This window comes from Sciurus vulgaris (assembly GCF_902686455.1).
Source record: "Sciurus vulgaris genome assembly, chromosome: 6".
Classification (NCBI taxonomy): Eukaryota; Metazoa; Chordata; class Mammalia; order Rodentia; family Sciuridae; genus Sciurus; species Sciurus vulgaris.
In genome coordinates, this window is record NC_136466.1 from 124602530 (window position 1) to 124616996 (window position 14467).

The 14467-nt window shown below is 36.0% G+C and overlaps 1 protein-coding gene across 2 annotated transcripts in view; it reads right to left on the reverse strand.

Annotated features, from left to right (window-relative positions):
• RAB3C (RAB3C, member RAS oncogene family) overlaps positions 1-14467 on the reverse strand; it is a 247839-nt gene that overhangs the window by 114758 nt on the left and 118614 nt on the right. For both annotated transcript variants that reach the window (XM_079144047.1, XM_079144046.1), the window contains exon 3: positions 6656-6774. In XM_079144047.1, coding sequence (XP_079000173.1) covers positions 6656-6774 — 119 coding nt within the window. The remainder of the gene's footprint in view (positions 1-6655; positions 6775-14467) is intronic.

The window sequence follows — 14467 nt, forward strand, 5'->3', positions numbered from 1 at the left end:
ATAATCTTCAAAGAGAGTTGGATTTTCAAAGGTGATCTCAGTTGTTTTGTAATTATTTAACCTATTTGGAACCTGTTTCTTTAAAAAAAAAGTCATTCATTAATTTATTTCTTGAATAAATCCTATTGGAAGATTCCAAGCACAGATGCTTGGTTTTCACAAAAGAGGTATCTTCTATCTCCCCAAGACCAGGTAACCATCAGATTGCTGCTCTTGCCTCTATATCTACCTGCAGTTTTTTTTCCCTCGAACACTGCAGGTTTAAGCAAATGGAGATCTGGTAGATCACCCCAGGTCCTGAAGGTGATTACATGCATTTTCAGCAACAGGTGCATCTGAAGAACACCATAGCCAGGGTGCAGTTTTTGGTACGAATGGCCAGTCAGCCACCACTTGCTTCCCTGGTACTGTACTTGCCAATAAAGTATCAGTGTATAAGCTTTTTCCTCCCTGATTCTAGGGAACAATGGCTAAAATGAACATTCTCTCCTGATTCTGGGTAGTTACTTTGTACTCCTGTTGTGTTAACCACATGATTAAAACCCATCTTTTGTGTTTAGTCTCTCTCATTCTTTTTGAAACTCCATAAATTCTAGGTAAATTTATGAATAAGTTCATAGTAAGCTTAATTTTGTATTAATTTTATAGAACTGGGGACTTTGGCCAAATTAAAGATGATGATTTGATAACTCCTCAAATAAATCACATTGGAAAATTCAAAGCATAGTCGAATGCATCTTTAAAAAGGAACAGCCTCCATTTTTTCCAATCTGTTAGCTGCCACTATTCTCTCAAAATCTCCCTACTTGTCTTATCTTAAACAGAAAGCACTTGTGTGTAATAAAATTTTAAGAAATGTAACAAATCTAATTCTCCCTATAGTTAAAGGATTTTGTTGAACTCACAGTCAACAGGTTTTCTTTTTCTTTCTGTATCACTGAAGTACCTTTTTTTTTTTTTTTTTTTTTTGGAAGAGTATCTGAAAAATCAGGTGCAAATCGGTTCTATTTAATTTTTTCTTTTCGTTTTATATATTTTTCTGTATTTTTTAACCCTAAAAATCAGCACTTGGAGACCAGTAATTTAAAAAATGTGTCCCTTTGTGCTTGTTTCTCTGGGAATACCTTAGTCCCTGTGGTGTAGGCCATCCCTGAATATCAGCAAGCCTCCCCACCCCTGCCCCAACCTCTCAATAATGCCATTAGGTAAAGCAAGTTCAAGTTGCTGCCCTGGATCGTTTCCCTCCATTGTATTTTATTAAACTATATAAGTCTGTTCTTATTCCTTAAACATTTCCCAAGGTTTTTGATGAGTTGTGCTTTTTTTTCTTTTTTACTTTACTTCAATTTAGAATGATTTTAAAAATACCCATTTTATGCTAGTTATTATGTTAAGAGCAAATACAAACAAGTAAGAATGTCTTTCCTTACAAATAATTTATAGTCTAATAAGGACTTAACATGAGTATATACTTAAGAAAACACGAGCTGAAAATAATTAGTGTCATAGTAGCAATACATACAAACTTAAATCTTTTGTTGAGAGGAAGAATAGAACCCTGAATTCCTAAGTATGCCATTCTGAACTAATTTTCATATTTTCCATTGCGAAATTAGGTAAGAATGAAATTCTCTATAGTTCCTTGGATATTTTTTAAAATGTATTATATATATATATATATATATATATATATACACACACACACAGATATATTTATGAATAAAGTATATACATACTCTGGAATATTCTTCATCCTTAAAAGAGAAAGAAATTCTGACACATGCTACAAAATTGGTGAAACCTTAAGGACTACAAAAGAAGTGAAATAAGCCAATTACAAAAAGACAAATACTGTATGATTCCACTTGTATGAAGTAGAGTCGTCAAAATCGTAGGGGCAGAGAGGAGAATTGGGGCTGCCAGGAGCTAGGGGGAGAAGGAAATGGGGAATTACTGTTTAGTGGCAACTAAAACTATACTATTAATGTGTACTATTAGTATACTATTAACACATTATATTACTAAGTATGTATCAGCTTTGCAAGATAAAACGGGTTTTGGAGTTGGGTGGTAGTGATGGTTACATAATATGAACGCATTTAATACCATTGAACTGGACACACCAAAATGGTTAAAATGGTAAACTGTTGTGTGGATTTTACCACACAAAAAAAAATAGAAAAGAGAACACATATTGATATATTGGATTGTACTGTATTAAACATGGGGATAAAAGATTAATGAACCTAAAATCCAATACACATGACAAAACATAATCAGGAAACAATAACCTAGCTACTAGGTTCTTCATTGATCTGCAGAAAGTGCTAACTTAGCATGGACACAGAGACGAGGATGCGGGTGGACGCTGTGAACAGAGATGGATAGGAAAAGGGGCGGCAATGTACTTCCAAGCTCCATAGAAGTGCTGACGTTTGAGCTGAGTTTAGAAGTGAAGAGAAATTTGCAATGGTAACAAGAAGCTATGCTAGGCAAAGGAACAAACACAGTGAAAGAATGAAACCTGTGTGAACTGAGAAAAGGTCTATCTGGTGGAGACTTAGAGACAATGGCAGGGAGTGGCAGGAAATGATGGTAATGAAATAGCTACGTGGAGGTACATTATCTATCACAGTAGTTTGCATTTAATTCTAAACCAATGGTCTTGACCAGAAATGGGTTTCAGAGTTCTTTGTATGGCTTTGAAATTATGCCCTTATTTGCCATGGGAAATGTGGTTTAGTAGGGTAGTGTGGAGGTGGGGTGTCCATGTTGTCAAAACTCCACAGGTGATTCACATATGCTCCCATAAACACTGACAGGGCATTACTAACATTTATTTTTAAAGTAAAAGGAAAGGAGGAGACAAGATAGAAAAGTTCCTCAATGTGTCAAGCATGGTGGTTCGTGACTTTCCCAGCCAGTCTGGTGGCTGAGGCAGGAGGACTGCAACTTGCAGGCTTGCCTGGGCAACTTCACAAGCTGCCTGTCTCAAAATTTAAAAAATAAATAAATAAATAAATAAAAATTTAAAAAGAGCTGGAGATGTAGTCCCATGGTACAGCATCCCGAGTTCCATACCCAGAATTGCAAAATAAATAAATAAAATACAAAGCGATAGGGATGCATCTTGGTGGCAAAGCTCCTCTGTATTCAATCCCCAATTCCAGAAAAAAAAAAAAATGTTTTCTCTTACATGTGGAAGTTAGAAAGGAAAAAAGGGGAGGGGAAGCCCATGAAAATAGAAAAGAAAACAGCAGAGTAAAGAAAGGAGATCAGGGGGAGGGAAGAGAAGAGGGAAAGTGAAAGTAATGAGAAATGAAATTGACCAAATTGTGTTATGTGCATGTACAAATATATCACAATGAATGCTACCATTATGTATAATTATACTGCACCTGAAATATTTCTAAAAAAGAAAGTTCCTATGTGACAGTTTGAATTAGGACGTGGCACTAGGATGAAAGGAGAGGAATAGATTTAAGAGTCATTGAAAAAGCCAAAGTGATTGAACCTTGTGGTTAGTGAAAGGTGTTGGGCAAAAGTGAGAAATCAGTCTTGGCTCAAATTTTGGCATCAGATAATGGGATGATGGTGGATCCACTAACTTAGATAGTAAATGCTGGCATAGCTTCTAAAAACGATGTCTGGCAGATTGGCTCTCAAAAAGTATGTGCTCAATAAATGTTTGCAGAACAAATTAAAAAAAATAATAAACCAATGATCAGACAATTGTGGATAAAAAAGTGAGTAGGTAAATGCTGGCTTATATGATGGACTTTGTTGGCTTTGGACAAATTTTGTCAACCGGGATAAGTGGAGTAGGAGCTTGTAGAAAAATATATGCAAAGCCAAGGGCTGCATAAAAGAAAAAAGTATAAAAATTGAGAAGTATGGGCTGGGTTCCAGAAACAATGAATGTTTCCTGTTGCCTCTGGAATAGTGAGAAATGAAGCTGTCCATATATAATGGTATCATGATGTGGTATATCTGAAGTAGGGTGGGGAAAGTTTTAGTTACTTCAGGAGGCAAGGTGAGTCATGACTTTTGGATAGGGGTCTTCCATGATCTTCAGAATTGTTTTTTAGAAGAATCTTACAGCAGCAGTGGGATAGGATGGATTGGGACAGAAACAAATCTAAAGCAAACAAGATCAGTTAGAAAGTTCTAATGAGAGTAGAAGCAAAACGAAGTAAGAAATTGAGTAAGGATGGTTAAAGAAGGAATGGAAAGGCAGGAGTAGGTCAAAAGATATTCAGAAAAGTCAGCATGTATGACCTGACCCCAGACTGGGATGACTGAAAGTTAGAGTGGGATTCACGGTGGACTCTGAGTGTAGGGTATTTGGTTGCAAGGAACAGAAATAATGATGTCAGGAAAATGAGCAGTTTCAGGTGAAGGTAATTGATTTTGAGACACCAACAGGATGTCCAGGTGGAGAAATATTTTGGGTATGCAGGACAGCAGTTTACAGACAGAGGACAGAAGAAATTTAAATTTGGAAAATACCAAACGTGATGAATGGAGTTGTGAAAATGGTAAGTTGATCAAGGACACAGAGAACACACCCATGAAGAAAGTTATGGGGACTCACTTATCCTCAGCTGAGGGGAGGAAGGGATGCAATTTGGAGGAGAAAGAGGAGTGGTCACAGAGAGACAACAATAATCTGGAAAAGGTATCTTTCAAAAGATTGGAACAGAACTTGAAAAAGAAAGAGTGAGTCAAATAGGGTTAAGTAGATAATGTGAAAAGTAAGAACACTGGGATGTGGCAGATGGGTCTGCTGGCATGTGAGGAAGCAGAATACTGATGTGCATTATAGTTGGATTGTTGGGTTGCAGAGGGCAAGGCATGAGGAGGCGTGAAGAAGCTGAGCCCCTCCCTGTCTCCTCTGATGCCAGAGTCAGGGGTACTGGTGGTGTGGTTCCTGATGTTATTGCCATTTGGTTTTAATGAGCTCAACATGTCCTCCATGTATTCAAATCACATTCAACAAAACAATAGAGCACGAAAAACTATAGGTGCAAACAGAATTTGGAACCCTGAAGTCTGAAACTTCATTCTTGAACCTTTCCTACCTGGGAGCACAGCGTCTCAACAACTTCCAGCAGTGGTTAAACATCAAGGTTAAAACTGCCATTGTGCATGACATATATATGCCACAGTTTTGCACAGCAATTACTTAGATACCATAACACTATACACTGAACAATCTTTTCTGGCACTAATTCAAACACTACTTTTATCAGAAACTAAATCCACATGTAGATTTGTGTCTATCTCTGAACTTTCTATTTCATTCCATTTTGTACCAAATGCACTGATTTGGAATTGGGAGTGCCTTGAATTTCTGCATAAATTTGAAGAAAACCGACTGACAATTTTATAATATTCACTATTCTATAAAGATTTTTAAGTGTTCTTCCATGCATGATAATTACTTTTTATATAGATCCTAATCTTTTTTCAGTTTGTAACTATTTTTTAATTTTCCATTGTCAGTGATTATTATTTCATACATTGTGTATAAGAAAGATGTGCCTTCCCATGTGAAAAATTTAAAATAAATAACCTAAAGCAAAGCAAAGCAAACATCTGACCCCAACAAGCTGATAATAAGTAGGTACGAAATATCATTTTGGATAAAATTAACTTAGAGAATAAAAGCAACTACAAAGCAAGAACACTGTTTTAGTTGTTCATTGCCCATCAATACCCCCACACATGAACTGTGACTACATAGAGTCAGTTTCTTTCCTCAGTCCTGACCATAACCAATGGGAGATCCATCTCCCCTCCAGTATCACAGAAAGCCTAAGTTAGACTCTGGCTCTTTCCAGAGAAAAACAGCCCCTTTCATCTCTGCTGCAGGAATTCATGACCACTCCTTGGTTATTCTGTCCCCTCCTGAGTTGCTGGTGGGACAGGATGAGGGAATCTGCAGCTGCTTCAGTAATCCCCACTGCAAATCATACTCATTATGGACAGAGTATTATTGGAAGGTTGGAGAGAGCCATGAGTCAGAGAGGGTTTAGGTTTTTCCTTTCCCTTTACCCCAGTCCTTTGAAAGTTTTCAGTATGAATAACCTAATTAACAAATCTTCTAGATAACCAGTTGGCAAACTTTTTCTGTAAATGGCCAGATAGAAAATGCTGTAGGCTTCATATGCCATATGGTTCCTGTTGTAGCTACTTCATTCTGCTGTTGCAGTGTGAAAGCATCATAGATGATAAACAAATGAGCCTGGCTGTGTTCCAATAAAACTTTATTTAAAAAGCAAGTGGTGGGCCAGATTTGGCCTGTGTGCCACTGTTTCTAGATCCCTATTTTTGAACAGTAAATTTCTAAACATCACTTATTTATTAAAAAAATCAAAAGCAATGCACTAGTCTCCACAGAAATAAGCATGACAGGATGTGAAGTCCTGAAATGAACAAAAATGAAGAAAAATCACCAGAATGACTTCTTACCAATCCTTTGATAATGGTTCAGAGCACAGCTATCGTTTCTCTGTCTTATGAAGCAGAGTGAGATTGCAGTATATAATAAACACACATATTACATTGCAGTGTAGTCATTGCTTTGGGGAGGAAGAGCGAACTGAATGGGAAACCATCCTTATTCCTAATGGCAGTGTTTGCTGTAACTTACCAATCTTGCACTGCATTGAAGGATTCTTCATTTGTGATGTCGTACATTAAAATAAAGCCCATGGCCCCACGATAATAAGCTGTAGTGATGGTCCTGTATCTTTCCTGGCCAGCTGTGTCCTAAAAAAAGAACAATAACAATCTCTCAGAAATAAGGCAATACAGAGCTAGGGTTGTGGCTTAGTGGCAGAGAACTTACTTAGCTCATGTGAGGCACTGGGCTCCATCCTCAGCACCACATTAAATAAATAAATAAATAAATAAAGGCATTATGGCCATCTACAAGTGAAAATATACTTTAAAAAATGATAGTTATAAAAAAGAAGAAATACGGCAATACAGTTTTTGGAAGTGATTAATAACTTCACAAACCATCACAACAGAGAATCAGAAATGTATGGGCAATGTAAAACTATATTTTCTGTCTTGTTTTTCCTAAAGATTTTCATGACAACTCTGAAATACTCTGAAAAAATTTTTTGGGGGGAAAGATGTAGCTCAAGGTACCTTCTACATATGTTCACTTCCATTAAGCCACATCTAACTATAGGAAATAAAAATAGAAAGTATACATGTCTAAAATTTGTGGGTCTTTAGTTTAAAACCAGAAGACTATATTAGCTCCTTCCTTATGTTATTAATCCACTAATATAAGCCACTGTTCAGAAAAAATGAAGTTTATGAAAATGTTTCTGATTTTAGGGAGCCCACAGTTCAATCTGACCTTATTCAACTATAAAATGAGAATAAAAATTCATGCTGTGTGGGTTTTGAGTTAGACAGCTGAGTTTGGGTTCCTGATCTCCCATTAGATAGCTAAGGGAACATGATCGAGTTTCTGAAGCTCTGTACATTGAATCCTTCTGAATTTTAGAATGCAAGTCAGGGTTACGTGAACTGATTCATATATCAGGCTTCCCACAGAAGAGCACACAAACGGTGGTTAATAAATGGCAAGTACTGGCTTTCACTGCTGCAAAGTGGGGAGCTTAGCTAACCCAAGATGGGAGAGAGCAGCTTACTGGGGTTGCATGCCTGCAAAAGAGATGTAACATTTACATCTTGGAATCAGAGGCAGACACTTTATGGAAATGGCTGTTGTATATCACATACAGTGTAGCTGAAGAAATGTTTCCTCCACTCAATCAACTCCCATCTCTTTGTTCCCTCAGGATCTGAGATATCATTTATAATGTGAATGCTCCTTGATTTTCTCTTTTGCCACTTGCCCTGGAGACTCAACTCTGATGCTTAGCATTTTGGACAAAATGCTATCTTTCTTTTTGATTTCAGTCTGGATCTTCTTTCGCCCCTTATTCCTGAGGTGTCTCTTTTGTTTGCAAAGTGTATTCCAGTGGCCTCTAAGATCTAATAGGCCTTGAAGGGAGAGCTAATATTTACCATCAGAATGAAGGTAAGTCTCATAGAGTCACTATTGGCAGTTGCTCATGTTGGATAGGAGGCTGCTCCCCATAGTCACCCTCTGCTTGGTTGCCTCCACCCCACCATGGCAACAAGGAGAAACCCCAAACCATTCGCCACTCCCTCCTCACGTGTGTGGTATGTCCTCTTTGATTCTGTAAGTTTAGAGAAAGACAATCAAAGGACATTGAGGACCAGTGAATGTAGAGAATATAGAAAATGTGGGCTATGAAGTGCAACTCAAAGCCAAAAGTATAACTTTCCAGGAAGCCAACAATAATTGTATTCAACTCTTGGAATTAGGATAAGGTTGAGCTTATGAGAAGATTTTTGTTATGTAGTATTAAGGAGAAACAAGGTTTCAATGGTAAAATGAAAACAAATCACTCTATCCAAAACTGCAGAAACGAAGCAAAAGTAGTAGGGAAGATCTTTCACAACAGACTTCCAATGGCAGAAAATAAAAAGAAAAAACAAATTTCAGTATTTGAAAATTTCTTGAAGTTAAAAAAATGTTATAAATAAAATTTAGGTGATAGAAAATTGAATGATAAATTGAGAAATAGGTTTGTCTTATTCCAGAGACAACAAACATGAATATCTTTCATATGCAAAGCGGTGTTATAATTAAGAAAAATGTTAAATATTCAAATTAAATATTCAAAAATTATTAATAAACAATCGAATAAATGACTAATTAGTAAAAGGAGTTTAATCAAAACCCTCATAGTAGAAATGCAATGCTTCCTAATTACATTCTAATATAATAGAAATTACCTGGCAATTATTTGAATATTTTATTATACTTTGTCTATGTTTTATAAATATTACAGATGAAAACATAGATGATAGAGATAGCATATTCCATATAATTGAGCCAAACACACAAGGCAGAAAGGAGCTGATATTAAGCTTATCTGGATCTTTTTTTTTTTTTTTTTTTTAAATCTGGGGATCGAACTCAGGGCCTTGTGCTTGTAAGGCAAGCACTCTACCAGCTGAGCTATCTCCCCAGCCCTATCTGAATATTTTTAGTCATGCTTATCTTCATCTTTTTATTTGTTAAATTTAATGTGGCTAACAGTATATCTATTTAACCAAAATAGAGAATGTGGATAAAATGCCAGAACCAAATTCCCAAAGACTGTGTTTCAAAAAAACTGGCGTAGTCAGAGATTTTGTAATATGTTTTGCTTCTCTAGGGAGCAGACTTCCTTATAACTAGTCAGTCTACTTAAAGATGTTCCCACATTTGGCTTGGATTCCTATTTTCCGGAACATATTATCTGTAAATATAACCTTCTTATTTAAAAAAAATTTTTTTTTTCTAATTTTGCCTACTGTGAAGTAACGTTAAATGGCGTTCCTCTTGGTAGGATATCTTCTGGGCATTGACTGCATAGCACTGGCACGGGCTCCACACCTGCTGCCTTCTCTGTACATACAGCTTTCCACTGATTTCTCAAGAGAGGACACAGCCAACGCACTGCAGACGCTGCTAAAGGTGACCTAGACCCTTCCTGTCAAGCACATTTTGAACAGACACTGAATAATGTGTTGGAAAACTGTGGCTTGTTTTCTTTCTTCCTGATCTTTTCCAGGGAACAGTGTCCCTTTTTCCGTAAGATGTTGACTTTATTGTGACAGTCGTGAAACTTCTTCAAGTGTTACCAAATGCATCAATATCACCTTGTGGGTGTGTTTAATCTTTGAGAGAGCAGAAAAAAATCAAGTCTCCATTATATTGTGATTGAAATGTTACAGGAAGCTGCTAGAAATTGCAGAGTTGGACAGCTATTACATCAAAATTAAAAGAGAGTGGGGGGTAAGAAAAGGAACAGCTTTCAAGAAAAAAAAAAGTAAAAGCTTTTAGATAGTACTTAACTCACAGCAAGAGGCCTGATCTTCAACATTACTCTGATTTGAACTTGGAAACATAATCTAATTGGAGGTATTTGTCACCTAAAAGCTCTCAGAGAGAATAAGAAATTGTACCAAGTAGAGAAAGGGTAATAAGAAATACGAAGAGGAAATTTCCCTCCAAATTAAATGAAAATATAAAGAATAAAAACTAATGTAATAAACAGACACTAAGTTGATTCTATTGGTTTGGGATATTGAAAACAATTTCTGGATTACAAACTCATTAGCATTTTCTTCCATTATATCAGGAAGAAAATAAGTCAGAAAAACACTTCATTACAGTTGACATTTACTAATGAGGACAGAAGGTTATATTTGAAAGAAAAGAACATTTTATAATGTCAAGTGCCACTAATGTAATTCAACATGAACAGTCTCAGAAGATAACTAACTATATACTGTGCCTCTTTTCATTGTATTCAGGAAACTGGCTCCAAACACTGGCTTGCCTAGTTCCTCCCCCCAGATGAATATAATAAACGGTGAAACCTGCTGATTTTCTATCAATGCAAGCATCTAATGATTGAAAAACACAACTGGAAATCTTTCACAGAGAAAATGAGAAAGATAAATGTAACTAAAAGATGAATTTTTTTTCTTCCATGAGTAATAACTTTCTTTTCCCTCTTTTTAAAGAAAAATAAACTCATTTTAGTTAATTTAAATATTTTGATATCCAAATCATATTTCAGGAGAAATTTTTGGCTTTAATGGTAGGTTTGATTAGCAAATAATTGAATATCTGTCAGGAAAAGAACTGTAAAACAGAAAACATTAGCAGCTTGATAAGTAGTAGCCAGGAACTTTTTCAATTAAAATTTTGGCATTTCTGTCTTTGTTTGCCTTCAAATTTCTTCCTCAATGGAAATTTTTTTTAAGTGTATGTATGGCATTCTCAAACCCTTCTGAAGTCATGCAGAGATAATACACAGTTTCAAGATTCAGGAAATTGCTTTCATATGTAAGGTATGGGTTTTATTGTAATTTGTTTCTTGTTTTGGTTTTTACTCCTTCCTGTATTGCATTAAAGGGAAATGGAAAGAGCCATTACTCAAATAAATATCACCACAATCAAAATACAATCAGTGACTATCTAGACAGGTAAAAATAGATCAAAGGACATAAAATCCTAGTACATGTTTAAATAAGTAACTTTATAAGTGGAGAAAGCAAATCAAATGCACTGTTGTTAATTGATCAACAAAGTAACTTAAACTAAAGAAAATAATGTAATAAAGAGGGGGGAGTCAATAAAAGTGGGGGGGCTGTAACTCTAGACAGAACACACTTTCACTAGTGAGTTTCTTTGGACACAAAGATTTGAAGTAGAATAAGTGGTCATTTAGAATTCAAGCAAGTGGTGATTTTATAACTAATATTTTGCTACCTTTTACCTGAAGGAATCATTTGGAAACATCAAAGGAAAATTAAATTATGCTCAGTATAGTTTAATATTAACTGACTTATTCATTTATAAGTCATTCAACAAACATTTAGGGAAGTTATTACTAGTTAAGGACCATGGCAGCGATATGATAAACTTATTCTCTCTCTTCTAGGCATATATTGCATATTTAAAAATTCTACCCATTAAGAGAATTTGATTAATGAGAACATCATATTTCCTACATATCCACAAAAGATTAAAAGTTGTGAAAAACTGTTTCTAAAGAACCAGACATAGGGCTGGGCTTGTGGCTCAGTGGTACAGCACTTGCCTAGCATGCATGAGGCTCTGGGTTCAACTCTCAGCACCACATAAAAATAAAATAAAGATATTGTGTCCACCCGCAACTAAAATTATTTTTTTTAAAAGAACCAGACACAATAACACATTAAAATTATAGTGGAGACAACTGAACTCTAGATGAAGCCTTCTAATTCATGGTTACTGCTATGGGTATTATGTTCCCCAAAGAGCTATGTTGAAGGTCTCCTCTCCAAACCTGTGAATGTGACCTTATTTGGAGAATGGGTCTTTGCAAACACAATCAGGATAAAGCGAGGTCATATCAGATTAAGGTGGGTCTTCATCCTATGTCTTAATAAAAAAAAAAAAAAAAAAAAGTTGCACATAGAGGAAGCACAGAGAAGGCCATGGAGTGGCACAGGCAGAGACCAGTGATGCTTCTGTCAGACTATGCCAGTAGCTCCTACGTAAGTTCCGCTTCTGTGAAAGGAAGGCAAAGGAGTGCCCATCACCATAAGCTAGGCGCAGACAGAGAGAGCATGACTCTGCTGACACCTTAAGTTAAGATTTCTATCCTCCAGAGCTGTGAGACTTAAAAAAAATTGGGTTTGTGTGGTTGTTTTTAGGTTTTGTTTTTTTGGTACTGGGTATTGAACCCAGGGCTCTGTACATGCTAAGCAAGACTCTACCACTGAAATAAATAAGTTCCCAGCCCCATTTTACTTTTGTAAAAACATTTGAGAAAGCATTTGCTAAGTTGCCCAAGCCAGCCTTGAATTTTCAATTCTCCAGCCTCAGCCTCCCTAGTAGCTGGGATACAAGCATGCACCACCATACCTGGCCACATTTCTACTATTTTAAGCCACCCATTGTGTGATACTTCATTACAGCAGTCACTGTACCCAGTTTGCAATCTTCAGAATCAGGGAGAAAGCAACACGAATTTCATAGCTACACATACACCTCTTACTATGTTACAGAAAAATGAATATGGCAAATTATAAGTGGTCTTGTAAGTGGAGAAGTTTAGTCTCACTGTGAAATCAGAAAAGATAATGCTAAAATGCAATACTCCCACTTAGGTTAAATTGTATTTAAAAAGTGTTGTGCTATACCTTGATTCCTTAAAAGTTAGATTATCTATTGATTGATATGGCTATATCCATTCCAATACAGGTTATTCTAATACATGTCATTCTTATTAGAATGACTAAACAGTATTGCTTGATGGGGCAAAAATGATACATTAGTTTTGTTGGAATTTCATCTCCAAATGATTGTGATACTGTTTCACAAAACATTTAAAATGATGATTACGGAGACAAATTTCTCTCAAAAATATAAACAATCAAATGTTGATTATTACACATCATTTCTTTTGTATGATGTAATTTCCCCCAAGTTCTGTTTATTTTTTCATTTCCATAAATAGGCATAAAGCAGCATTAAATTTAGTCTTATAAAAATAGCAAGCAACATAAGAAGCTTAAATATTTTATGCTTTCATTTTGCATATTTATTTTTGGAATGAAATAGGAACTTTTTTCCTTGCAGCAGTTAATCCTCCTTAAAACAAAATTTACAAACCACTTTTCCCTACTGATCTTGTACAAATAGTCAATGTGAATTCATTTACACACACTTTGTTATATAAGCATCTGCAAAACAAGCCCACATTTCAGAAGAGAGCATTAATAAACCAGCTTCTAAACAGTTCTTGGATCAATTTAAATGTTCTCCCTACCTATTGTCCTTTATCCATCTTCTTCACACCAGCAGATTTTATTGATCACATTTTTCTTGTCATGATGTTCAGCTTTGAAATACCAAAACCTTCATTTTACAATGGCATCCACTTCTAAGTAAAATCTAATAAAATCAGCCCAAGGCAGAAGGATAAAACTTGACCTATTATTTCATGGCAGTGTTACCATGGTAATTCATCTTTCCTAGCAGAGAAGAGAAGCCATATATAGCTCTTTTATAGGGGGCCTTTGACTCCACTGTCAGTAATACCCTGACATATCTACCAATTGTATGTTTTGCTCATGAAAGTTGGAGACACTTTTCAGTAAATACCACTTAAATACTCAGATGAACTTTCTTCATGACCTTAATAAAATTTACAATCAAAACCACATAAAGGCATTTCCACACATCTTATTTAAGTGCTTGCTTTCTAAGGTTGTTCAACACAAAGGCAGGGCAAGTCACCATTTCTGCTTTCTTTCTAATTAATCTTTTTGACATATTTCTGCCAGTGGGATTTTGATTCTGCTCAACTTTTTCAAAATCTGGGGCATAAATACTTGAATGCAAGCAATTTAGAGCTTATAGTCAGGGTTGTAATAGATTTTTTTTTCTCAGAACACAATATAAAATGCATGCATCATAGCAAAAGTGGTATATTTTCAAGGATAACAGATTTTTGAGTGGGACTTTTAGTGTTGTTCTAGAAACTGGCAACTAAGATTCAAACTAGACCCCTAACGAAGAAATGACAGCTTTCACTCGCACAGCCATGAGCCAGCTGACTGGTGAGACATGTCTGCTTAAGCAATGGAATTGTTAATCTGCATTTGTACAGGAGTGTTTGCTAAGTGGAGAAAGATAGCAGGAGAGAGCAGGGGAGGCAGTGGAGAGGCCTGAATTCCCCCAGGTTAGCATGATGGCTAAGTTATGTGAGTTGCCTATGGATCAATAAACAACACAGGAAGTAGCTATACTTGAAAATTTTGCCATTCACCCACCTCCAAGAGGCCTGTCTGTAAGACGAGG